Source organism: Ochotona princeps, chromosome 20 (genome assembly GCF_030435755.1).
Source record: "Ochotona princeps isolate mOchPri1 chromosome 20, mOchPri1.hap1, whole genome shotgun sequence".
NCBI lineage: Eukaryota > Metazoa > Chordata > Mammalia > Lagomorpha > Ochotonidae > Ochotona > Ochotona princeps.
In genome coordinates, this window is record NC_080851.1 from 23,809,407 (window position 1) to 23,836,987 (window position 27,581).

Consider the following 27,581-nt stretch of genomic DNA (forward strand, 5'->3'; position numbering starts at 1 on the left):
TGGGCAGAATTTTGTCCATAAACAGTAGAAGATGATCAACTGCCTGGCCCCCTGGGAGTATCTCTCACAGCTGCCTAAGCTCCCTCCCTTTCTGCTGTTGTTTCTCCTTCTACCATTTTCTCTGACTTGGGGAGCTGGGACTCTGGCTGGCAGGTGTATTGTGTTGGCTGTAGCAATATGTAGATAGTGTACTAAATTCAGACTTGTCTTCTTCTTTGGTCAAACAATTAGTGTGGTATTTCCAATTCTGAATGGTAGACATTTAGGAAGTCGCTTAGAAATAGTCTCGCATACCCCACCCCTTCCTGTAGTATCCTAAATTCTTATGTTACAAGCATTAAGAAAAAGAGGCCAATAAACATAAGTTTCAGCTTTTGAGTCTCAACCTTGGAATTCTTCTAGGAACTGAGGTCAAGAAGTTCAAATCGTATGACTCCCTTCGCGTAGTCTACTTTGGTATTCCATGTATTGAAGGAGTTTGTTTCTCTCTGCCTCGCTCACCAATCTGTACTGTCCAGATGCTTGGACCTAGCACAGTTGTGGGTATCCCATTGGCACACGTGAAATATTTGTCAAATGGAAGGATTGTGTGACAATCACATGTTAACACCTATGTCTTACTGGGAGTAATTTCCCTCTACTCTGTGCTTGAATGATCATTTGATGTAGCTGTCATAGGATTTTCCATGGAAGATTGGAGTTGTTCTTCCATCTGCCTCTCATAGCAGTGTGACAGCCTGGAGAGCAGGCCTTGTGTTGTGTCTGTTTCCTGTGAAACCTGGCTGCTTCCGGGAGCTGCTCAGTGCTGTGCATGTAGCAGGGCTGGTCAACCCTTCACAACACACTCAGAGAAACTGCAACTTCTTTACTTTCTATACATGAGATCTTCTCCAGCAGCCTTGCTTTGCTCAATCTGGGTCTGTAATGTTGTACTTATTTGCCGTCAATTTGGGTAACTAATGAAACTTTTATTTTTACCAGATTTTAACATTTTCTTATTCCTTTCCCTTTCACCTTCCTTGAATTGTCTTCTGGAACTTCATATTTCCATAATGATGCCTCCTGTCTACCAGGTCACTGGAAGTCTTTGCGTCATCTCTAGTCAATCTCTGTGACTGTATTTCTCCTACATGCTTGGCCGTGCTTGACCCTTCTGGCCCTGTGGGGCCTGCTGAGGTCTGGCTGTAACTTCTGTTTGGCATGAGGCTTGGGAGGGATGACCCTTTGGCCTTTAACTGTAGAGGTGCCTCTCAGAACCTTCTAGGCAGCACCATCAGTGGCTTCTCATCCGCAGGACCTGGGGACCTGAGGATGTTGTGTGCTTAGGCAAATGGATTGTGACCTCCCCTAACCCAACAGCAGCTTAGGCACTGATGTTACCTCCCTGGGATGGCACTACAGGTTTCATAAGGTCACACAGGAGGTCATCTCTTTTAACAAAAGGAAGAGCGCAAAATTCCTCTACTTTGTCCCTTCCAGTCCATCTAATGGTTTCCTACCGCGAAGACTTTGACCTCAGACACCGGTCTACATTGTGGATGGCTCTGTCCTGAGAGTCCTCTTTCTAGTGTTTTCCTGGGTGTAGTGGTGTCATGGTGTGAGTGACTGATATGGGGGGGGAAATGCTGTGCATTAGAAACACACTACTATTCCCTATGTCACAGCCATGTACTTCAATGGTAGAGATCCTTATTCTAGGAAGAATGAGGTTTTAGGTGAGGAGAGGAAAAAATGGAAGGCCACCCAGGCCATGGGTTTTAGTTTTCTACTTCCAATTTTGGTGGCATATATTTTTTGGTAGGGGGAGGATGTGAGTGTGGAGGGCTAGGGGAAAAAATGGAGGAAAACAATCCATCTCTAGTCCATAGTCCATGGTGGGAAATAGCCCTGAACTGAAAGTGGCTGGGGCTCTTTGTGGAAGCTAAAAAAATCATATGATTTTTTCTGAAAGGCAGATTTGCAGAGAGAAGGAGAGATAGAAAGATCTTCCATTCACTGGTTCACTTCCCAAGTGGCTACAATGGGTAGAACTAAGCCAATCCCAAACCAGAAGCTTCCCCCTCCCCCCCGTGCAGTTACAGGGTCCCGTGCAGTTACAGGCTGGCTTTAGGCCAGCCTCTGCTGTTTTCCCAGCCAGGCCGCAAGCAGGGAACTGAAAAGGAAGTGGAGCAGTTGGGACATGAACTGGCACCCCTATGGGATCCTGGTGCTTGCAAAGCTAGGATTTAGCCACGAGGCCTTTGTGCTGGGCCTGAGACTATACAATTTGAAGATCAGTCCTAACTTCAGTGAAGGTTCAATACTCATCTTGTTCTCATTTCACACCAGGGCTCCACGGAGAACCCTGTCATTCTCGACGGTGGGACCTGTTCCACCTGACCCTTGGCTTTGTCACGTGATGCCTAGCACAGGTAGCTCTCTGCACAGGAGCCTCACTGAGCCATGTCCTCATTCACAGCCAGGTGGCCAGGAACAGGGCCAGGAGAATAAGCCCTTCCTGCAGACACCTGATGGCCCACTTGTGAGTACCACCCTACTCTTCCCTTGAGATTTCTCACTGCTCCCACACACTCTGAGTGTCATTGGCAAACGCTGAACATGTTGTGGTGCCCTGGCTGGCTCTATTTCCTCTAACAGAGAAGCATTTAGAGAAAATTGTTTCTTCCTGTTTGTAGTCTCCAGGCTAGCACCTAGAGTTCGATAGCGTTTCTCTGAAAAGAATTCCTCTTTTTATAGGCAGGCAGAGAATATATTATGACACCACTTAGAATCAACTGTCATTAAAAAAATTTTTTTTAAACAGAGTATGTACCCAGATTTAGTAGTTTTTAAAAATGCTAAATGAGGAAGTGCTATTGCAGTGAAGAGTCTTACTGCTCATCTGGGGCAGAAAGCAAAAGCTCCTGAAAATGTGTCTAAACCATGCAGGTCACCACTGTGAACAATGAGGAGTTGGTGACGTGGAGCAGATGAAGCGCTTTACTCATATTGGTTTCTTGGAATTTGCTCCTGTTACTGTTAATTCCTCTGTATATCAGCACTCCTTGAATGCCTAATAGTAAGTCGCTAATCAGGAATAAGTTTGTTCCTACATAGTTGTAGGAAGTGTGTCTTGTACTACCATTGATCTTGTTTGGCTATAGGAGCTCTATCAAGCTTGCATTTCCGACTAGAGTGTGAGCCATTTCAATAGAATGGAAAGTGAAGCAAGTCAAAGGAGAAGGTAGTAGCGATGGAGATAGAGATAAAACTCTCTTTTTCCTTTTCTATTAATAGAGAACAAAGTAACAGAGTTTTAGGCTTCTGACAGACTCAGCTATTAATATGTACTAAGGAAGATGATGAATGAGTATGCATTACGAAGTCAGATTCCCACTGGTCCTCTGCTCCAAAGCTATTATCAAGTGATTTATGGTGAGGAGGAAATTGAATGGTAATTGCCTTGAAAACAAACTTGAAATGCTAATAATATGCAAATTGTTTCCTGTTGATTGGAAATAACTATATCATACAATGTGATCATACACCTTTCATTCACGTTCCTACTGACTGGCCCACACTATCAATCTCTTAGCTGGCACTCAGCTTCCTTCTTTTTTTTTATTTTGAGACTCACCTATTTTTAACTCACTTTGTTTTCCTAATTAACAAAGAGTAGTATGTATTTGTGGGTTACTATGATGTGATGTTTAACACATATATACATTGTAATGTGATCAAATCAGAGTAATCAACATAAACATCACCTCACATACTTATTTGTGGTTAGAACATTGAAGATCCATTCGTTTATCAATTTTGAAATACACAACGCATTATTGTTAACTATTGTCACCATACTGTGGATTAGACCACCAAAAGTGACTCCTGTCAAACACAAATTCATACTCTTTGACTCCTCTTGCCCACTGCATTCCTAGATGACATTGTGTTCAATGAGATAAGCTAGGAACAGGAAGACAAATGCCATGGAATTAGAGCAGATTGGTAATGGTCATTCCCAGAGACTGAAAAGGGTGTGTGGATTTCCTTCCTAACATATCCTTCTTGGCCTGCCTTGATGTAGGCAACTGCTGAGGATTCAGTGAGAAGCAAGAGGGAAGGAACAAACAGTCCCTCTTCCTGGAGGTCTCATGGGACATCTACCAGCAAAGGGGGAATTGGTGACCCTTGAGTTATCAGTTGGTGGGATTCTCCTTGCATCATGTCAGCATACTCATCACTTGCAAGCATCTCCATGTCTTTGCCTGGTTCTGAGACGTTCCGTTTGTTTGTCTCAGGGTTCTCACGAGGCTTAAATCTGGTTCTTGCCAAATTTGGAGCATCATTAGTTAGTGCCTTCATTGGAGCTTCTCCAACTGTAAAGCAAGGTGAATAGCTCATCAGTCAACATTTACTTCTTCTTCCATAATGTTGCTGTAACCAGGTAAAAGGGACTGGGAGACACTGAATAGAACACATCATCAGATAGATATCAGTGGGGAGAAGGACAGCTTGTGTCAACCACACACTGTCCATAATCCATTGAGCTTAGATGACTGTTCTACTGTTTGAGCTTAATTTTAAGAAACAATCATGTGTCATTTAACAACAGGAATATATTTACATAAATGTAGGCAGCAGGGTAGTATAAGCATCCTAATGTGTACTTGTACAAAGTATGATAGCTATAGCTTTAGCAGTTGATAGCTTGTATGAATGTATGACAGAGGGCCCACAAGATTATCAGCAGAAACATGTTATGCAGAATGTGGTTGTAGGTTCACATTCCTACTAGAAACAGTACAGAGAAATCCTCATCTGCATCTTATCCAATTTCCTTCAATGGATACATCTTGTAAAACTACAGTTTCATAACCATGATATAGTATAATCCATACATTTTGTTTCCTCCCATTTTATTGTGCTTATGCATGTGTGTGTTGAGTTCTGTGCATTTTTGAGGCAGTGAGCATATAGAAGAGTTCACCACCACTAGGTATCCAGTGTTGGTTGCCATCTTATTCACAGCATGATTCCACATTTCTTTCCAACACCCAACCCCTGGAAACTACCAGTTTGCCTTTCATTTCATAATCTTTCCATTCCAAGGGTGTTATGTAAGTGGAGTTCTAGCCTATATAGGGTTTGGGGCTTGGCTTTTGCCACACAGTGTAGTTCTCTGGAGAATTTTCATTTTTATCAAGATGTGAAATTCTCATAATGAAGGTGATTACGTCTTAGTTTAATAGGATTATAAAGTTAATAAGCCACCCTAATATGCGGTATTCAATTTGACCTTCCCCTCAGAAAAGAAAGTAAATATTTATAAGAAAAAACAAGCATTGAGGATAGATTACATTTTGGAGATGTGGTAGGCTTGACTTCTTCCCTCTGTTAAGTCTACAAATGGATCACATTTTCCACTGACTTTCTTAGAAAAAGTGTGGTCATAGGACTAGATTCTGGACAATGGGACGTGGCAAGAGGTGATAAGTTTTAACATCAGTTTAGTTCAGGAAAGCCACACATTGTCCTTCCACATTTTTTTCTGTGGTATCTTATAAGCCTACATTATACTTACCAAAGTATGGGACAGCAGCCCTGGCTAAGCTCTCTGGGGTCTCTTGTTGTTTCCGGGTCTAAGTCCCTTCAGTTGCCTCCATGGGACCTTGAGGCGGTAGAAGGAAAAAACAAGGCAGGCTCGCATACCTCCTTTCCTAGGATTTCCTCCAGGCCTGGCAAGCCAGTGCCTGTCCCAGAATAAACATTCACATTATCCTTGGATTCCCATATTCACATATGCAGCTTCTAGTCACTATAGAGGTTTCGCAGAGTTATCTGAGTTGTTGGTTTTTCTTTCTGGAATTAATTTCAAGGAAGGGAACTATGCTAATTCAGCATCTTTTCCTCCATCATTCAAAAGCTTTTAATCCATGAATTTTTAAAACTTTATTATTACTAAAGGAAAAAAAAGTGGAAGTGGGAGAAAGGGAGTCTTGGGTTGGTCTTAACTAAGGTAGTGACATATTTCTAGTATAGTTGGAGTCCTCTGATTTTCTTGGTGAGCTTTAACACCTCTGGACAATCCTACCAATATGATGCAATTCAGATGGAATATGGAACTGGGTTCAGGGAAGGACAATTAAGTCTCCAGAGGGCTGGGTTGACTGCTAGACTTGCAGAAAGCACTCTAAGTTTGTGCCTCACCTTCATTCTCTTATTCCCACCATTCAAAGTGCTTTTCTTTCTTCTTGTGTCTTTGGCCTGTGAAGACAGATGGTGTCAGAGTGGCACATGGGTCAACAAAGTGAGGGAGATTCTATCCATACAAACACTTACGTGTGAAGAATGGTTTCTTTGGTTTCCTTCTTCAGGGCTGTACCAACTCCTCCTTCCCAAATGATGAACTCTGAATGATGCCCTAGGATTTTTTTTTTTAAGATTTATTTTACTTGAAAGAGTTAACAAGAGAGAGGGAGAAAGACACAGAGCGATTTTCCATCTGCTGGTCAACTCTGAAAAATGGCCACACTGGCTAGAACTGGGCTAGTTTGAAGCCAGGAGTCAGGAGCGTCTTCTGGTCTCCCACGTGGGTGCAGGATCCTAAGGCTTTGGGCCATCCTCTGCTGCTTTCTAGGACACAAGCAGTGAGCTGGATGGGAAGTAGAGCAGCTGGGTCATGAACTGACACTTTTTCATTTTTTATTTGCTTCTCTTGAACAATGGCCAATAATAGTTCTTTCTTATGGGAACATCTTTCTCCCAAGTTCTGTGCACCTGGAGTCAAACTGCAAAAAGACAAAACCTTCAAGGATGGTTTTTGCAGCTAAATTGTGAATCTTACACTTCTTTTCTCTCTGAACATGCTTTCCTTTTCAATGTGTGAGTTGAGTGGCAGTAAAAATAGGCAATAAAACCAGGTTAGGGCAAACTGGCTTTTAAGAAACAGTTCTTTATAAGGCCAGAAATTACTAGAAGGTTGCCTTTTTCTAAATCACTGCATTATATTTTGATACAACAAGGCCAAAGAAACAAAATCAATGTTATAAATTAAAAATGGATTTAAACATTTAGCCTTAGATCATAACGTCTCTTAAAATATTGTTGTGCCCAGCGCGGTAGCCTGGAGGCTGAAATCCTCACCTTGAATGCACCAGGATCCCGTATGGGTGCTGGTTCTAACTCCAGCAGCCCCGCTACCCATTCAGCTCTCTGCTTGTGGCCTGGGAAAGAAGTCAATAATGACCCAAAGTGTTGGAACTCTGCACCCAGGTGAGAGACCTGGAAAAGATTTGGGACTCCTGGCTTTGGATCGGTGCGACTCTGGCCATTGCGGCCACTTGAGGAGTGAATCGTCATATGGAAGATCTTCCTCTCTGTCTCTCTTCCTCTCTATCTGACTTTCCAATAAAAATAAAATAATTCTTTAAAAAGAAAAAGAAAAAAAGAATATTGTCAAAACATTAGACTTTTCCTTTCCCAAGCAGTGCGTTCTATCTGGTGTTTGCATCTGGCAAACCGACCTACCTGTTCATCCACAGTTCCTTGGGTGTTCTCTCTTGCACCTGCAGGCGCACATCCAATCCACCTAAGAGGCAAAAACTGGAGGACTGAGTGTGCAGAGCTGCTCTGTGGCATAGCCTCAGGAAAGGGGGAAGGCAAAAATCATGTCTGCAGCAACGGAGAGACTATGGTGACACCCTCTACTGAACAACTGAGGAAGGGGTCCATGCTAATGGAGTGGAAACAGTTATTTGTAGGATAGAAAAAGTCAAAAGTGGGGCCAGTGCAATAGCTCAACTGACTAATCCTCCACTTCTAAGCACCAGTATCCCACATGGGTGCAGCTCGTGTCAATGCAGCTCCCTGCTTGTGTCCTGGGAAAGCAGTGGAGGATGTGCAAGTGTTTAGGACCCTGTACCCATCCATGTGGGTGACCTAGAAGATGCTCTTGGCTCCTGGCTTTGAACTATGTCAAATCTGGCCACTGTGGCCATTTGGAGAGTGAACCAATGGATGGAAGATACGTCAAACACTAAATATGTTTTTATGTATCTTTTTGTGTGAATATATGTGTGTCCCTCTGTCTGTCTTCCTTTAAATTGAACAAATTTAATAATTAAAAATATTATGTTATGATATAGCCTTTGACCCATGGGTTTTTTAGAAATGTTCCAAATGTTGTGAAATTTAGGGATGTACTTCAAATTGTTTGTTATTGATTTCAAGGTCAGTTCCACAGTTATCAAGATTAATTGGAAGTAAGTGAGACTTTTGTGATCCAACATCTTCTATTCAATTCAGATATGACTTATGCATGTACTTGAAGAAGTGGTGTGTTCTGCGGTAGTTGAGTGTAGTGTTTGTTACATCCTAGTAGGGTAATTTTGTTAATGCTATTCAAAATCTTCTGTAACTTCACTAATCTTTTTTTACTTGCTAAGATATATAGTAGAAGTATCAAAATGTAGAAGTGAATCAAGACACCACATTTTTAAGTGGGGCTTAATAGTTCAATTTAATCCATTTATGCATTTGTTATTTACAGCATTAACAAAAGGTAAAAGCTACATAATTAGGCCATTCTTGCCAGTCTTTATGGTTTGTTATTAAGAACCATGTGCTCTGAAACAAATTCTTCCTGAAGTTCGTGACAACAACCATCCAGACACACACCAGATCCACAAGGCGCATGTGTAAGTGCTGTCACATGGAGAACTTACACTGTGTTGTTGCTGAGGGCCTTACCCAGCCACACTACAGTGACAACTTGCACTCCTGCACTCTGCTGCTGTATCAGTGTTCCTAATGTACAAATTGTATCGTGTTTTCTTCTTTCCAGGTGACTTTTTTGTCCCTGGGGTTTGCTCAGCCCTGTCTCACCTTTGCCACCAGGCTTCCTGGACTGCTCTGTGAGTGCTGATAGGCCCTCTGTCTTTTCCAGCTGAGGGGAGGCACTGCATCCCCCGCCCCGCCCTTATATTGCTGGCTATCGCATTGCCTATGCACAGGAAACACTCAGGAAATGCCACCATCTCCACTAGTCAGCCTTGATGATAGAAGCAAATCACCAGAAAAAAATGCTCCCTAGTACCTCTAGATGGCTGTGATGTGTAAACTTTAAAGTCCCTTAGGGCATCCCATTTAGAAGAGTTGTAAGGTGTAAATGGCAGGCAGGGGACAGGAGTAATGTCAGGGAGGCAGGTATCTGAAAAGTACATGGAGACACATCAGCCTTATGAATCCTTCGATAGGAGGAACTGAAAAAGAGGTGTTTTTGCTCAAATGCGATTTTAGGGTCCGTGATTCATCAGGCCATGTCACAGAAGTGCTGTTAAGGAGCACTTTCCTTTCCTGGTCTTTCAAACTGAGCAGAACTTGTCTCAGATAGCAGCAACCATCATTGGCCACAGGGGCATCTTAGGAGCTGCATATCCATCCGCAGGGGAACAAGCTTGGGCAGTACATCCAGATACAAGAAAGTGTGCTTCTGTTACAACACTGTTCTCTTGTACTTTATTTTGGCTTTCCTTCTGGGGTTATCTGAAGCCCAACAAATGTCTGTGCTTTCCATATCCAGCACCATAGAGTATTCAGTGACCTCACCATGTGGCAGGATAATCCCTGGTCCATGGCAGAGCAGTTTTCTGTTTTAAAAAGTGAAGTCATTAAGTGCTTCCTGACGGAGTCTATTGTTTTAGTACTAGGGATTGTCTTTCTAGCAGACAGCAAGCACTTCTCAGTGTCTCACTCCAATAGCATTCACCTTCCAAAGCATAGTGTCTGCCAGCTCTTTTCTTACTTGGCTTCCCTCTTCCAACACCTCTGTTGGCATTCATTCAGGAGAACTCCACATCACAATTCATGGTGGACTTGAGGTCATAGAAAACGGAAGTGATGTTGCATTTCATGCCATGTGTTGCAGCTAAGATGTGTGCAGAAAACAAAGGTGTTTGTGGGGAGAAAGTGAAAGACCCCTGTGAAGGTGCTGTGACTCCCGCCCAATGAGATTGTGCACTGCCTAGTGCAAAGGCATCTTGCCAAAGGTTGAAAGCATAAGCTGTTCCTAACATGGTGCTGTACTTCTGTACGGAGACTGTTATCTGGCAGGAATGATGACAGGAATGGATGGAGTGCTGGAAACTATGAGCATGCACTCAGAAGTGGATGTTTGTTACTTTCATTGTTTTAGCAGCTTCCTTTCCATGCTCCCTTGTGCATCCATTTTGAATGCTCATGAAATAAACTATTGGGGTACTGAGGCTAAATCTCCTTCTGAAACATATTTGGAAGGCTGGTAGCCATCTTCACTAAAAGGCAGGCTACCATTTACTGTGGTCCCTGGCCCTTGGAGACACTAGTCTTTTAGGTGGAATGAATTCACTTGGAAAATGATTCAGACATACTTTGCTAGGAAAATAGAGGAAGGGAGCTGAGCCTTCCAGCCTTAGCTGTTCATTTCCAAATTTATACACCAATTCTTTATAATACAGGTATGAAAGAAAGATCTGGCTACTTTTCAGGCACTCCTCCTTAAAAATTTAAAGTAAAATTCCTTAAAATTCCTTAACATTATAATTGTATTGAGTAAAATTATAATGGAAGGTTAGAGCACAATCCAGCATCGAACATGGTGGGTGGCAGGGACCTAGTTACTTGAGCCATCATCAGCCACCTCTCTAGGTGCACTTATCTGGAATGAAGAGTGGAGCCAGGCTCAAATAGCTCAGATCCAGGTGTCTTAACTGCTACACCAAGTGCTTGACCTTAGATTACTCTCCTTAACTAGATTCAGATCTAGGGAAAATCTGTGCTGTGGTGGAACATAGAGAAAGGTCTTCCTTGCCAAGAATGTTAGGAATTTTTGAGACTGGTCAGGCTGTTAGTTGGCTAGTAGTGAGCAAGAATTCATTGGAAAGTGTTCTGCCCAAGAAATGGACATTTTAGTGAGAGTTGGAGGGTATGTAGCGGGGGAAGGAATGGGCATTGCAGGGGTGTTCTACACAGGAAGGATGGAGAGGTGGAGGACCACCACACAGAGGCAGCCAGTGGACCAGCCTGCTCCTGGTCACTATGATAAGGCACAGCCATATCGGGCACAGAGGATATCTATAATTGCTCAGGATTTTGTGGTGGTAACAGTATGCAGTTACCGGCTGTACCTTGTATCGGATGTGGGCATCAGGCCAGACTGGACCTGCAAGTCTTGAAATCTGACCATGCTTTATCTCCTTTTCAGTTACTCCTCCATTTTTCTTCTTGTCTTGCTTTCTTTTCAATTTCTTGTACTCTGTCAGTATCTTCGCCTTTTGTGACGTTGATGCCAGCTTTCACTTTTGTCATGCAGATCTATCTTGTCTTGGATTTTATTGAACACACAGATGACCCCAAAGTTTCTTTTGTTTCCATTAGTACATGTTTTCCACAACTGAGTTCTTTTCCTGCTTTTTGAGTGCTGTCTTCCCCCCTCACATGTTTGCTGTATTCCCCTTCTCCGCCTATTTACTCATTCTTCAGTCTGAGAGGGGATGAATGCCAGCTGCACGTTTTCCATGAACTCACTGAGTATTGGTGGGGGGTGAGAGCAGGGAATTTATCCTGGGCTCCCTTCACACTGTGGTAAGATGTTAGGGTTTTTGGTTCACCTCATGAATGAGAAGGGTGTGGGTTGATGTAAATTTTGGTACCTCGTATGTGTCTCAAAGCTTTCCTGGTTTTATTGAAGGTTATATACAACCTTCTGATGGGTCAGACCTTTGTGCTGGATACATCAGTGTAACTGCCCACTATCTACTGGGCACGGTCACAGGTTGTAGCAGTGAGAAGTCCGCCACTCTGCCGTCAGTGGAGCTGGCTTTCAGGGCTGCTGATCTGCACTGCTGAGTACGGTTTCAAGAGAAGCTTGCCCTGGGAGCATTGCACGTCAGGCCTGGGCTTCCTGCTCTGGACTGGATTCTCCAGGAGTGAGAATTATCAACAATATGGTTGTAAACCCATAGTCCATCTCATGTTCTTCAATTGCTTTTTGAGTGGCTGTAATTCTCAGTTTATAGAAGTGGTGTTGGAGGCATCCATGCAAATTTAGAACTCGGGGCCAGTATTATGGTGCAGTGGGTTTAACTGTCTCCTGTGGCACAAGCATCCCGTATGTGTTCCAGTTCAAATCCTAGTTGCTCTGCTTCTGCTGCAGCTCTCTGCTGATGGTCTCAGGAGAGCAGTGGATGAGGGCCAGGTACTTGGACTTCTATCATTCACATGGGAGAGCTGGATGGAATTCCAGGCTCCTAGATACAGCCTGGCTCAGCCACTAAGTCTCCCTCTCTCTCTCTGAAACTCTAATTTGAAATAAATGTTAAAAATAGAACAATTATTAACTTGTCTTAGGAAAAGAAGTATCAGTTCATTTTCATGTTTAGTTACTCAAGAATTATTAGGATTATATTTATAATTATAATATTAGGATTATATTATATCACTTCATCCAGCAAGCTTTGTAAACTGTGTGTACGTACAGTTTGGGAGGTCGGCTTTCTCAATCAATGATCCATTTAATTGAAGCTTCATGAATCTGTGGAAGAACACTGTGCTAGAATATGCCTTAAAGTTACTTTTGTTTGTTTTGTTTTCTGAAAAGCAAATGAGTGGTAACAGTTTGAACTTGTCAGTACCTGAGAATATCTCTGTTGGCTTCACATACACTTGCAAGCTTTATGAATAGTTAAAATGAATCCTGAATTGTACCATAATTATTCTCAAAAATTGGCTCTGTTAATAAGTTGTATTCTGATGCTTAGCATGGTAGAAAGTCAGTGGCAAGCCTGTAATTTGTTGCTTTGTAAGCAATGTGTTGTTTTAAGGATGCTCAAGTTCTTCCTTCTTTGAGATGAAGATTTACGGTGGATTATGCTGGATGTTTTCACTTGTTTTTCTGGTTTTAATTTGATCTCTTTTCAAATTAGATCTCTTTTCACAGGCTGTATTTCAGGTTTGCAAAACTTATTTAATGAAAGCTACTATTTCAGTTAATCCCTAAGTAAGCTCCTATTCTACATTGTTAAGATCTACCAACTTCTATTAAAAAAAGAAGTCTAAAAAAAGGGCAAAACGGATCATTTATAAACACATACAGATGTCATATACCTAGATTGTCTTGCAGGTAGTCAGCGCTTGGCTTATTGGAAAAAAGTTTTCTGATTTCCTAATTACAAAAGTTTATCTATTGATCTTATCACTTGCTCGCTTGAACCCATAACTATTTTTTCCAAGTATATTTGGATAAATAATAACCTTCAATGATTCTAAACTGTGTCACCACAAAGACTATTACTTGCCTTTTGAATTCTAATGCAGTGCCTTTTTTCCTCGTAGGTTACGGTCTTTGGTCAAACAGTTGGAGAGAGGGGAGGCCTCAGTGGTGGATCTGAAGAAGAATTTGGAATATGCAGCTACCGTGCTGGAATCTGTCTACATTGATGAAACCAGGTAGGCTAGCAATGACAAGAGAATGGTGCAGGGATGCTGAATTTCCTGTTCAATGACTTTTCTGAAGTTGCTGCAGCTGGCAGGGACATGTTAGTATTCACATTGCTGGTCTTGAAGCTTTAGTTTCAAGAATGAAATGGAATGGATTTAGAGAAGTCACTTGCCCTCTGCACTTGCTTCTGTCTACAAGGAGCCAATGAATTTATCTGACATGGCCTTTATGTGAGGAGTCATTCCAATATCCTTCCCTAGACCCGTCGCCATTCCTTCTTCCTCACAGCTCATGAAGTTCGTGCTGGCCCAGCTATCCACCAATCGGATGTAACCTGGCATTCCACCTGAATCCCACCTCCCAATCTTCCAGCCCCCTCCCCAACTCCGCCCATTCGCCAATCATCCCTAGGCATTCACCTGCAGGCGCCAATCCCCTGGGGGCCTGCCCTCAATCCCTCCTAATCCCCACCCCCTACACCTGGCAGACAAAAAGGCCCCCCCAGGTGCGGCTCGCTCTCTTACCCCGCTCTTACCCCGCTCTTACCCCGCTCTTATCCCACTCTTATCCCTCTCCTACCCTTCTCTCTCTCCCCCTCTTTCTTGCTGTTCCTGCCGAGTTGGAATAAACCTCCTAAGATACCTCGTTGCGTCTGGTGTGTTTCAGCTCACGGTAAAGAACCAGGTTGTGGGAATTAGCTGTGCGTAATAATATCGTAATATCCTATGGACTAGAACTCTAACATCTTTTTAAATAACTAACACTTTATGGCAAGGAAGTGAGAAGATATAAAGGGTGCAGGGTTCTGTCCTCGTTACTGCACGTTGTTAGTCTCAGTTTAAGAGTTGGGCCTGTATTGTAATTCATAATGTCTACCCCATGGAGGCCCCTGATAAATGGAGCAACACGTGTTCTCTCAGTGCACATTGGGCTCAAGGAGGAAAACTGTCTCAGTTTGCTTAGCACATTTTTTTCTGCTTGGATTCTCTTAAAGTGTTGCTAAGTATGCAACCATTGAAAGTGACAAAATTGAATTATAAAATATTTAGTCTTTCACATTCAATGCTTTAACATTTTTCAAAAGAAAAACAGGTTTGTTTGTGATATCTTACTTTGCTTTGCTAAATTCTAATCTCAAAGTATGTTACTAGAATCCAAAGATTATATGGTTTTTCTCTTTTTGTGTGATATATGCTTTGTAAATTCAAGAAATTTGGTATCATAGTTAATTCCCAATATTGTTTTCTTCTCTTTCCCCCATTTAGGGTAGAAAAAAATCACCTTTACATGGACACCTGCTTTTACTTTTCATTTTCAGTAGGACTTAATATATAAGTTTAAAATGTTGATTTTAGGGAACTGATGTCATGGCACAGTCGGTATAGCATGACATGAGCATCACACATGGGTTCCAATTTGTTTCCTGACTGCTCTATGTTTGGACCCCCTGGACCCCGGCTACCTTATGTGGGATACCTGAAAGAAGCTCCTGGTCTTGGCTTGTCCATCCTTGGCCCTTGTAGCTATTGAGGGAGTGAACCAGCAACTGCAAGATCTCTCTCTCTCTCTCTCTCTCTCTCTCTCTCTCTCTGTAAATCTGACTTTCAAATAAATGATTCTTAGAAAATTAAATTTCAGCGATGTTGTGACAATACTATTGATATTTATGTACAGTGTTCTGTCCTATGAATACAGTTGTCAGGTGACTTAAATCATTGTGTTCAAATATAGAACTGCAATATTGTATGAATTTTGATTGAATTTAAACCTTAAATTTCTGTAACATCCAATAAGACTAGAAAAAAGTTGACATCAGTGGGGTTCATTAATTTAGAGAAGTGAGATGTTATGATTTGGGTAATACTTTGCAAATTCTTTGAGTAATATTTTTTATTAAAGCTTTATTTACTTGAAAGTGAGAGTGGGAAAGAGAGAAGGGAAATGAGAGAAAGAAGGAGAGAAAGTGGTTGCTTTCAGCTGGTTTACTACCCAAATGACAACAATAGCCAGAGCTGAACTAGGCTAAAGCTGGGACTTCATCTGGGTCTCTGGCTTGAGGAGAAGGATCATCTTCTGCTTCTAAGGGAGCTGGATAAGAAGCAGAGAAGCTGGGGATTAAACTGGCACAATGAGGGGGGCCGCAGGCGTTGCCAGTGATGGCTTAACCCTCTGTGCACAACAGCCCCCTCCTTTTTTTCCTAAAAATAAGTTAATGTCACATGACCCATGTATATAGTAACTTAAGACTTCTTGTGAATGTGTGTTAAATTTTTTTTAAAGATTTATTCATTTTATTACAGCCAGATATACACAGAGGAGGAGAGACAGAGAGGAAGACCTTCCGTCCAGTGATTCACTCCCCAAGTGAGCCGCAACGGGCCGGTGATGCGCCAATCCGAAGCTGGGAACCTGGAACCTCTTCCGGGTCTCCCACGCGGGTGCAGGGTCCCAATGCATTGGGCCGTCCTCAACTGCTTTCCCAGGCCACAAGCAGGGAGCTGGATGGGAAGTGGAGCTGCCGGGATTAGAACCAGCGCCCATATGGGATCCCGGGGCTTTCAAAGCGAGGACTTTAGCCGCTAGGCCACGCCGCCGGGCCCGTGTTTTAAATTTTTATTGAAGAACCCCCCCCACACACACACACATTAAGAAGTTGAAAAGTTGAGAATGTTTATTCAATCCGCAAACACTGTTGGTGGCTGGGAGAGGACCCACCTGAAGCTACCAGCCAGGACCCCAATCCATGTGAGTCAGAGAGATAATTTGAGGCATCATGGTTGCCTCTCAGGGTCTGAGTAGCAGGGACCTGTAATTAAGGAGCTAGAGGCATATAAATTTCCAGGCACTCAGTGTGGGAAGCAATGGTCCTAACTGACGTTTTAACTTTTGGACCAAGTGCTAACTCCCTCAGTGCATTTTGTAAGTAAAAGGGATAAATTCCCCTGAAATGGCACAAACATTCTAGAAACAAAAAAATGCTGGATGTTCCTAGAGCCTGAGGTGATGTATCCATTATTCTTTTCTCTTTGTTCCTCTGTTCAGTATGTAAAGGGAGCCATCATAAAACATCAGTTGCAGGTATAAGCTTAACCAAGACGGCGATGTGTTTGGGGCAAGGGAGATGGCATTTGGTGTCTTTGAACCTGTCTGTGCAGGTGGGGTTGGAGGGAGTGGTTGGTTTACAGGGGTTTTCTGACCCCAGGTGTCATCTGTTTCCTGTGCTCAGGCGACTCCTGGATACAGAAGATGAGCTCAGTGACATTCAGTCCGATGCTGTGCCTTCTGAGGTCCGAGACTGGCTGGCCTCTACCTTCACCCGGCAGATGGGGATGATGCTTAGGAGGAGTGAAGAAAAGCCCAGGTTCAAGAGCATCGTCCATGCTGTGCAGGCTGGGATATTTGTGGAGAGGTAAGGAGGTCATTCATTGCACCAGAGGGATGACAGAGTCCAGTAGCTGCAAGCTTGGCTCCAATGTGCAGTTTTAATATTTCTTTGTACACTCAACATGTGCAGTAGAAATACATCCTTATATGAGAAATGGCAAACACTTTTAATCTCTGTAGCATCATTAAGTCATGTTTTTTTCTTTGCCCAGAATTCTTTAACAGGGTTTAAGTTCGTCTCCAATTTCTATTTATTTAAAAATATCATTTGCTTGTTTGACAGGCAGAAATGGAGTCAGGGGTAGGATGGAGGAAACTAAGGGAAGGAGGGAGAAAGGAGTGAATTTTGAAATTCTTTCCACGGGCTTACTCCCCAAATGCCTGTAATGGCTGGAGCTGGGTTGAAGCCAAAGTCAGAACGTGGGAATTCTGTCCACATCTCGTAACATAGGCAGCAGGGACCCAACTACATGGACCATCTGTCACTGCTGCCTCTCCGGCAGCATGCTGGAGTCAGGTGTCAAACCCAGCGACTCCAACATGGAATATAAGTATCAATGCTCATAGCCAATCTAATTTTGAAATCAGGAAATCATGTAATACAAAATACTTTGAATGTGATTATAGTGTCTATATACAGAACATATTGGGACTGCTTTCAAGTTATTGATCCAGTAAAAACTGGTCATTGAAGAGATGCAGCTGTCTGTTTAACCCAGAAATACTTCCAAAGATAGATGTACTTTTCCCTCCATCTCTGTGATACAGTGTTGGCTTTGATGAGTTCCATGGTTACCTGAGACATTTTCCTTTCCTGTTTTTGACACCTCTCATGAACAGGCTCTTCTAAAGGAGTGCTCCAGAGTTCACATTCACATTCAGGTGCTGCCCTGTATCCTACTTATGCTGTACTGTTGTTCTCTCTGGTGGACAAAGCCACTTCATTAGTTTGTAATCTGGGGCATATAACCCTACTTTGTTTCCAATGGTTCACCTTTGGTTTTTGAAGTTTAGCACATGGGCTGTGTAAGTGACTATGAGAAAGGTCTAAGGAGTTTCAGGTTCCTGGGGACACCAGTTAGCATGACTTCTGCCTGTTTCTCAATGCTCAGTGTAAATGTGTGGCTTGCTGATCCTTATTGCTAAGCTGTCATGTTGTGTTCCCTTCCCCCAACCTCTGATTCTGCCAGAATGTATAGACGGACATCAAACATGGTTGGCCTGAGCTACCCACCAGCGGTTATTGAAGCATTAAAGGTAATATCAATGAAAAGGTTTTACAATGTGTGTCATTGTTCATAAGAACAAAAAGTACACGAAGAGATTTTCATTCATAGCTCTTTTCCCAGTTATTCTTGACTTCATTCTTTCTTTGTTGGTTTCTTATTTATTTTAAGAATATCACTGTCTTTGAAGGCTGAAGCCTTCAACTTCCTAGTGATTTAAAAACCAAATTGTCTTCTACTTCCCTTGAGTATTTTAGGTTTCATGCAGCGATCCAGCATTTTGATGCTCTGTGGACAAAGGTGACTATCAAATATGTCACAGATAAAAATATTCAGCATTAGGAAGATCTTTGGTGCTTGTATCATGTGACTATATAGTTCAAGTCTGTTTTATAGAATCTCTTAGCAAAGTTTTTTTTTTTAATCAGTTAATTTAAGATAGAACTAACATTTGAAATGAGAATGTCCCACACATGGTAAACTCCAACATTTTACTGCACGAATGTAGCACCCAGAGCCTTTGTGCCCTTCTCTTTTCCCAAAATTCTCATCCAGTCAGATACTCCCTGGGAAGTCGGAGGTGCATCAGTTTAAATGGGCAAAAATCAGCAGAATACCTCTCCAACCAGGCAAGTTCTTGGAGTTTTGTAGGCCATTGCTGACAGCCTAAAAGCAGATGCATTCCTCCAAGCAGGTATTGATGTACATCAGGTGAGCTGAGGATATTCCCAGTATACTGGCTCAGCTTTGGCACCTGCATTCCAAGGTGGGGCTGTGCCAGGGCATTGGAGAGTGTCTACACACACACAGTTGGCCATGCATTCAGACATCGCATTCTTTGACTTTGCCTAAGCTGTGTTTTCTTTACTGGAAACCTGGAGAATGTGTTATCTAATGATATTTTCAGAGCACCAATTATCTGTTTATGGGATTGGTGGTAAGAGTGCTTCTTGATTAGTGTGCTATCTGGAAAGATTCCATCGAGTCTCCATTGTTTTGTTCATCTTAGAGACATTCTGTAGCTGAAGTGGAGAGCCCACATCTATACAGATTCTCACTTCTCTTTCTATCCCCACATTTTCTGTGTCTTCTTCACGCATCCTAAAAGCAAGAAGGGCACTCAAGATGCTGTAAGAAGACACACTGGCTCCTCCTAGGTTTAGCCTGGCCTAGCCCTGGCCATTGTGGTCACTTGAAAAGTGAACCAGCGAATGGAATATTTCTGTCTCTAATTCTGCCTTCCACACAAATCTTTTTTTTTAAAGGCAGGTTTAGGTCCCATACCAGTGTTCTTCAGAATCCTTCACTAAAGAATCTCTATTTTTATTGAGCCTTCTAAGTAATTTTGAACATTTGAGAGTCACAGTTATGCTTTCTCTGAAATGAGGGCCCAAAAAACTTGTCTCGTTGATTTTATTTATTAATCCTCATCTTTCTCCACCCAATATTCAGAATATGTCTTTTTTTTAAGCTTGGAAGTATCCTTATTTTCAGTGATAAAGAACTTTTCTTCTTTTGGCTCATTCTAGAGACTAGGATTAAGCATTGTCACACATGACCAAGTGTTTTCCAGTACACTAACTTCTCAGTGGCCTCTTGGTCAAGGCCAAGTTGTAGACAATGGCTGCAAGCTGTAGCAGTGCCAGCGGTCATGGCCAAGGTAAAGCATCAGGTTCAGGTTAATATTCAGTGGCCTTGCTGACTCTGGACTACACCTTGGCAGGGGGAATTTAGGGATGAAATTAGAATCAAAACCCAGATTCATGGAGTTCAGGTACCATTATCAGCTGGAAGATCACACAGAGGCATCAATGGGTTACTACTTGCTTCTGCCACCATATGGTGTCATGTCCCTCGTGTCATCTTTGATATTACCACCTGTAAAATTGGGGGAAGAATAACCTATTTTAGAATTCTACTTAGACAATGTGGATGGAATCAGCATATTATTTTATGTTCTATATGATACATATTTCTGAACACCTTTAAAACTCTTAACTGTAGCTCAGGAGGAAATCACTGATTGACTCATGTTAGAGGTTAAAGGCACTTCTAAAGGAAAAGAGTACCTCAGGTGTTCATCATTAACCAGTGATAGTTCATAGGCTTTGTGGGAAACCCAAGTTTCTGAGTGTGTGTGTGTGTGTGTGTGTGTGTGTGTGTGCTGGTTCCACTTGTGTTCCTAATATTTAATGATGCTGGGTCATCTTAGGGAAATAGGTAACATCCATTTCTCATCTGTAGAATGTGACTAATCATACTATTTTATTTTCAGAAAATCACATCTTTAGTGTGCATTATAATTTGTGATAAAGAGCAGGTACTCAATAAATTATGGTTCTCATTAGCTGCAAGTCTCTTTAGTTTTTTTTTTTTTAAACAGTAAATGCCGTGGAAGACTGTCAGATTGGAAACGAATCAGAGTGGTGGGAATGGCATTGGAGGACTGGGCTAGGAGAGCTGGAGAGTGGGCTGCTGGTGGGGAATGCAAAATGGTGTAACTGACAGCACCCTGACACATGCTGTCTCCCTGTCCATTTGGCAGGATGTGGACAAGTGGTCCTTCGATGTCTTTTCCCTCAACGAGGCCAGTGGAGATCATGCACTGAAATTCATTTTCTATGAATTACTTACACGCTATGATCTAATTAGCCGCTTCAAGGTCAGTAGCTCATTAAAAAAGGTCCGTAAGTATACTGTATCCCTTTGACCATCCTTGTCCGAGTTGCAGGACAAGATGGCCCTGAGGACTGTTTTAACACCATCTGAAACTGCCGTGGGTGACCCAGGAGGCATAGCTCCAGGGGCCATTGCCATAGGCTCTCTCATGGTGATGGCTGTTCGCTGTACCCTTGCTGGTGGATCTCATTGGATCCTGGACAGGCACACTTGGATCCCCATTTCCCAGAGAGTCTAAACTGAATATCACCTGTGACAGCTCGCTGCTCAGCCACTCATGCTCAAATGAATTCTTCAACTTTAAATAAAGAGTGTGAATCCTGTTTCATGGTCATCCCCTGACATTCTCAAATGCTGTAGCCTCTCGAAATTGAGTAGGTCAGTGTCTTCATCGGCTGAAATTTATCAGGTCGGCTCCTCATGCATCTCACAGTAAAGATGAGCCTCCAGAAGGCACAGACCTTTTCCTGTGCACCACGCTGATGTCTCTTCACAGCTTGGTTCTTTATTGCTGTCCTATTGTGTACTTCAGTTCAGGATGTACTTTTTACATGACCATCAATACTTTATGGCCTGGGTCCTTAGGGCCTTCATTTCTTTTGCATCAGACACCACCTGAGAATCCTGCAGGTGCTGGGAGCCCTTTGCTCAGAGCAATACTTGTATACATAGTCACAACCACTTCACAAGCTTATGTTTCTCCAAAGAACAACCTGTTGAGTCCGTGTTCCTTGTATCTTCATTTTCTTTTTTTTATTATTTTTAATTCATTAATTACATTGTATTATGTGACACAGTTTCATAGGTACTTGGATTCTCCCCACCCCTCCCCAAACCCTCCCACCATGGTGGATTCCTCCATCTTGTTGCATAACCACAGTTCAAGTTCAGTTGAGATGCCCCCATTGCAAGCATATACCAAACATAGAGTCCAGCATCTTATTGTCCAGTCAAGTTCAACGGCTTCTTAGGTATACCCTCTCTGGTCTGAAGACAGAGCCAGCAGAGTATCATCCCAATCAATTAAAAGCTCCAACGTACCATCAGCAAAAATTTACATCATTATGGAATTAATTGACATAGTAATGAGTAACCAATATGTTAAAAGTAAATGCGAGTTCTTAACCACCTTCTGTGACCACCTCATTGACATTTCAATTTTAGTTTATACACAACATATAACATACATAACATAACATGTTATACATAACATCATATCATCTTAAGTATCTTCATTTTCAAAATGACTTGTCTGGGGGCTGGCATGGAGGCATAGCAGGTTAAGCCATCTCCTACAGCATCACATTTCATAGGGACACCAGTTCATGTCCTTGCTGCTCCACTTCCCATTCAGCACCCCGCTAATTGCCTAAGAAAAGCAATAGACATGGCCCAGGTGCTTGGGCCCCAGCCACCCATGAAACACCTGGGTTCCGGCTTTTGCAGGCTCAGCCTAGGCTTCTGTGGCCATCTGGAGAGTCAACCAATGCATAGAAGAACTTTCTTTCTCTCCCTCTGTAACCTTAATTTTCAAATAATTAAACAAATCTTTAAAAAGAAAAGATTTATCTTTGAGCTCTTAAAGGCAATGCTTAAGCCCAGAAAGGTAAGTATCACACTATATCCTTCTTAAATAGAAACTATAAAATCAGGGTGATCATAGAAGTTAAAAATGTAATGGTGACGGGTCAGTGTCGTGACAGAGCAGATTAAAGCTACCACCTGTGATACTGGCATCCTGTCTTGGTGATTTCATGTGTCCCGGTTGCTGTACTTCCATTCCAGTTTCCTGTCAGTAGCCTGGGGAAAGCAGCAGAAGATGGCAGTTGTTGAGCCCCTGCTCCCCACATGGGAGACCTGGCAGAAGCTTCTAGTTCCAGGTTTTGACCTAGCCCAGGGCTAGCTCTTGTGACCACTGGTGGAGTGAATCAGTGAATGAAACACCTGCCTCCTCTCCCACTCTTTCTCTGTGACTCTGGCTTTCAAAATAAATAAGAACATGATGATTGCTAGAGACTGAGGAAGGAAATGGAGAGTGAAGGACAGGGAAAAATTGATGGGCACTAGGATGTCACCAAACAGCAGTGAAACATTCTGGAATTTGAATGCCCAGTAGTGTGACTGTAGATGATATTAATGCTTTGTGTATTTCTCTAAAAATCTACAAGATGTGATTTTTGAATGATTTTACTTAAAAAACATGTTAAATTTTTGAAGCGACAAATATATTTACACTGACCATTACATGATATGCATTTCTACTGAAACATCACAGAGTACCCCATAAATATGTTGGCTTTTTATGTCCTTAAATTTAAGTTGTTTTTGAATCTGCAAATGGAAAGTGTGGAAGAACGTGCCCAAGGAAGTACAGTTATGCAATCTCAGAAGGGTCACATTCACATTGCCCTCATTTTTTTTTCTTACTAATGTGATAGTTACCCTATTTTCCCAGCTTAATATGAGGCAGTCTACCCTAAACCATGAAATTGGTCCTGGGAACTTACAATGCATGTCCTGCTTTTGCAGTTGTTTGCCATTTTCTGCCACACAGAAAAGAACTCTTGTAAACACTGCTGCTATAAGCAGGGTGGGTAGATGTATCTTTGATACCATGAGTCTGTGTCCTTTGGGTCAGGGTTGGTTAACCTTGCTACTGTAAGCAGGGTGGGCAGATACCTATTTAATGAGTCTGTGTCCTTTCAGGATTGGTTAACCTTGTGTCTGTTTTTCAGATCCCCATTTCTGCACTTGTCTCCTTTGTGGAGGCCCTGGAGGTGGGCTACAGCAAGCATAAAAACCCCTACCACAACCTGATGCATGCAGCCGATGTCACCCAGACTGTGCACTATCTGCTGTACAAGACAGGAGTAGCGGTGAGTGCAGACAGAGGCATACAAAGTGTGAGGGCATGGTTTGTAAAAGGTACATGTTCCAGTTCTGATTAAACCCCAAAGATCACGGGGTTTCAAGGACTCCCTGTTTCCAATGGGATTCCCCATTGCCTCTGGAAGGGTCTCTATCCTGAATTTGATTAAATAGATAGCAGATCATGACTTGTACCCTCACTAAGTTACCACTTATTCAACACACCACTATGTGTTTCCAGATTTGGAGAGGGATTCTATTAGCCTCTGCTAAAGTAGCAATGATATTCACACATATCATAATTGTGCTGAATAGATGTGGCAGCCCTGTTACAGAAAGTGGGTTTTTTGCTTTAACCATTAGTCACAAGATTATGGTTATTCAATTCCCATTTATGTGACTTTGGTATTTTTTTAAACTGCAGGTTCATTTTTACTTCTAGTTGATAGTTTTTCCCTACATTGGCCTAGCATTTCAGCTCTTTAGATATTTTGGATCTGTGGTCTGTCCAATTCTGTTATCTGTGCTTTTACTTTCTTGGTCCAAATGTTAAATTTAGTTTTAAGATTCATTTATTTGAAAGGCATTGTTACAAAGAAAGAGGGACAGATGCAGAGAAAGAAATCTTTCATTTACTGGCTCATTCCCCAGATGGCCAGGTTGACTATGGCCAGGTTGAAGCTAGGAGCCAGAATATTCTTCCAGGTCTCCCATGTGGGTGCAGGAGCCCACAGGCTTGGTACATCTTTCACTGCTTTCCCAGACCATCAACAGGGAGCTGGATTGAAAGTGAAGCATCTGGTACTTGAGCAAGTGCCCATATTGAATGCATATGATATGCCACAGCACCAGCCCACAAGCCATTACTTTTAAAAGACGAAGTTTCCAATGACAGGAAGATGTCTCTATGACTTATTATTTCTAAATCTCCTTCAGGATGGACATAGAGAAAGACATTTTTTGTGCTGTAGCTATCAATTAGCCAATAAGCCCAAAGCACATTTGTTATCTTTTCTACTAGGATGTGTTGAAGGATTATATCATATCACTGGGTTAAAAATGGAGTAGAGTGGGAAGAGTGTGGGATTTGGAGCTAGATGGCATGGATATGAATCCCTACTTAATTACTTACTAGATTTTGTGACTTATGATTAATTACTTGAGCTCTGAGTCCATTTTTTTCTCATTTGTAAAGTGATGAGAAGCATTTCACCTTGTAGAAGTGTTTGAATGATTAAGAATAAAATATCACAAAATATTAAGTATTCTGTTTTATAAAGCAAGCTCGACAATTTGGAATTATTGTTATGAAAACATTGAAAGAGTTTCTCCATACCTATTATATTCTTTCAGTCCTTCCTTATTAAAAATTATTTCTTAAATCATCATTTATAGAGAAATTTTTCAAATTATACAAACTCAGCGCTGATATTATGGTACTGCATATTAAGCTGTCACTTGCAGTGCTTACATCCCATACTGGAACTTTGGCTGGAATCTCGACTATCCAATTCTGATGTATTTTACTGCTTATTTGTCCAGTAAGGCAGCAAATGATGATGCAAGCACTTGGGCCCCTGCTTCCCACTCTAGGTTCCTGCTTTGGCCTGTCTCAGTCCTAGCTTGTGAGGCTATTTGAAGAGCAAACCTGCAAATGAACAAAATCTTTCTCTGATTTGTCTTTATCAAAACAAGCAAACAAAAAAATCATAGAAATGCTACAAAGGGAACCTGGTTGGCTTGATGAGGGCTTTGTTTCTACCAGAAACTTCGAGCAAATGCCACATGTAAGGGTGGCTGTGAGAAAGCAGAGTAAAATGAAGAGGCCCACATTACTATTGCTGTTAACCACACCTCGGAATGTCTGGTTTCAAGTCCTGGTTCTAGTTCTGCTTCACACTTCCTGCTAATGCATATCCCCAGAGGGCAACAGGTAGCAGCTTGAGATTTGGCTCCTCCAAGGTATGTGGGAGACCTGGATTGAGTCCCTGGGCTCCTGCCCAGACTCTGGTCATTGTGGGCATTTGGGGAGTGAATGAGTAGAAAGGAAACCTGCCTCTCTGTTATTCAAATAAGTGAAAATAAATTTTTAAAATGTTGATGGAAACTTTTTGGAGGGATCAGATAATATTTTCAGAATTATTCTGAAAATGTTGCATTATCTCTTAGAAACAAAATCAAGAAAACAAACCATAAATTATATAAAATAAGAGCCCTCTGTAAAATCTAAAATGAAGCAGTTACATATAGCAGAAGATTATAGTAGAAAAACTATCAAGTTTTTTTAATTTGGTAATATATAAAGAATTTTAAAAACTGGTAAAAAGAACTGTAAAAACCAAAACAAATGTCTCACAATGTATAAGTAGAGAGATAATACCATGGCATTTTTTTATTAATTATTTTGCATTATGTGACAGTTTCATAGGCTCTGGGAATCCCCCCACCCCTACCCATGCCCCTCCCCCCGGTGGATTCCTCCACCTTGATGCAGTATTACAGTTCAAATTCAATCAAGATTCTTTCCTTGAAAATGTATACCAAGTATAAAGTCCAGCTATTTATTGTCCAGATGGTTGAACAGTTTCTTGGGGAGACCATTTCTGGTCCGAAGTTAGAGCTGGTAGAATATCATCCCAGTCAATTAAGAGTCCCAATATAACATCAACAGCAATTTGCAACATTATGGAATTGACATGGTTTTGAGTAATCAGTATGTTAAAAAAAAAAAAAGCAAGTTCTTAACCACATCCTATGATTATCTCATTGACATTTCAATTTTAGTTTATATAAAGAACCGGCTGCTATATACCTTAAAATGGCTATAAGGTACCATTCAGCTGTCTCGTGTCTATTTCATTTTACTATTTAGCCATTTGTTGTGTTGAAGTATAATTTTGCTGATCTTGGCAGATTTTAGGATAATCTAGACTGGCTTGTAACTCTAACAAGACATTTGTCGACAATTCCGAAAACCCCTCATAGCAAACAATCATACAAACTAAAAAAACCTAAAATAAATAGACAAACAACAAAAAGTAGAGCTTGGAATCTGACAGGAAAGAGCTGGCGTGGATTGGCTCATGCCTCGCTGGGTGGGACACAAAGATTAGTCACTCCTCACCATGGTGTTGAGGGTTTTCCTGCACACCCCCCCCAAAATGAAATACCATGGCATTTTAAAGAGACTTTTTGATTTCTCTTTTTGAAGATCTGTTTTTGTTTGAAAGATTGAGCTATAGAGCTATTGAATCTCCCATCTTCTGGTTCACTCCCCAAATATATGCAATGACTGGAACGAGACTAGTCAAAAACCAGAACCCTCAAGCACTTGGGCCATCTTTGCTGCCTTCCCAGGCACATCAACAGGCAGCTGGGTAGGAAGTGAAACACCTGAGAACTGAACCAGTGCAGATATGAGGTGCGACCAACACAGGTGGAGGCTACCATGGACCTACACCATGGTTTTAAGGTGAAGACTTAGTCAGTTCCCCTCAAACTAATCTATGAATTCAAAACAATACCAGTCCAGATTCCAAAAGGATTAAGTAAGCATTAATACCTGAGTCTGAAATTCATGTCTCACAATCTTAGGAGAACAGTTTTGAGAAAATGTGTGTGGAGGAGCATGTTTATTGTACGAATACTTAAAGTGTTTACTGAAGCTTTAGTGATATGATATTGGTGGAAAAAGATAAATTTCAGTGAAATTGAGTAGTTTCAAAAAATAAAACTAAATACTTATTGTACACTTACTATGTGCTAGGATCCTTTCTCACAGGATGCTATAAACTGAGTGTTTATATCCTTCCAAAATTTATATGTGGAAATTCTAACCTCTAATGTGATGATCTTAGGAGGTGGGGCCTTTGGGGTGATCAGGTCACAAAGATTGCCTTTCATGAATGAAAGTGGTGCCTGCAAAGATGACCCCAGAGGACCACGTTCCTTTCTTCAGCCATGAGGAT

The 27,581-nt window shown here is 41.8% G+C and overlaps 1 protein-coding gene across 15 annotated transcripts in view; it reads left to right on the plus strand.

Moving 5' to 3' along the window:
• The window catches only part of PDE1C (phosphodiesterase 1C), a 433,318-nt gene that overhangs the window by 331,472 nt on the left and 74,265 nt on the right, over positions 1 to 27,581 (plus strand). For 14 of the 15 annotated variants that reach the window (XM_058678108.1, XM_058678111.1, XM_058678109.1 and 11 more), the window contains 5 exons: positions 13,351 to 13,464; positions 16,683 to 16,865; positions 18,031 to 18,097; positions 20,612 to 20,728; positions 23,481 to 23,621. In XM_058678108.1, the coding sequence (XP_058534091.1) occupies positions 13,351 to 13,464; positions 16,683 to 16,865; positions 18,031 to 18,097; positions 20,612 to 20,728; positions 23,481 to 23,621 (622 nt within the window). Of the gene's footprint in view, positions 1 to 7,635; positions 7,732 to 13,350; positions 13,465 to 16,682; positions 16,866 to 18,030; positions 18,098 to 20,611; positions 20,729 to 23,480; positions 23,622 to 27,581 lie in introns of those variants that run through there. The other variant, XM_058678118.1, reaches the window with a different exon arrangement.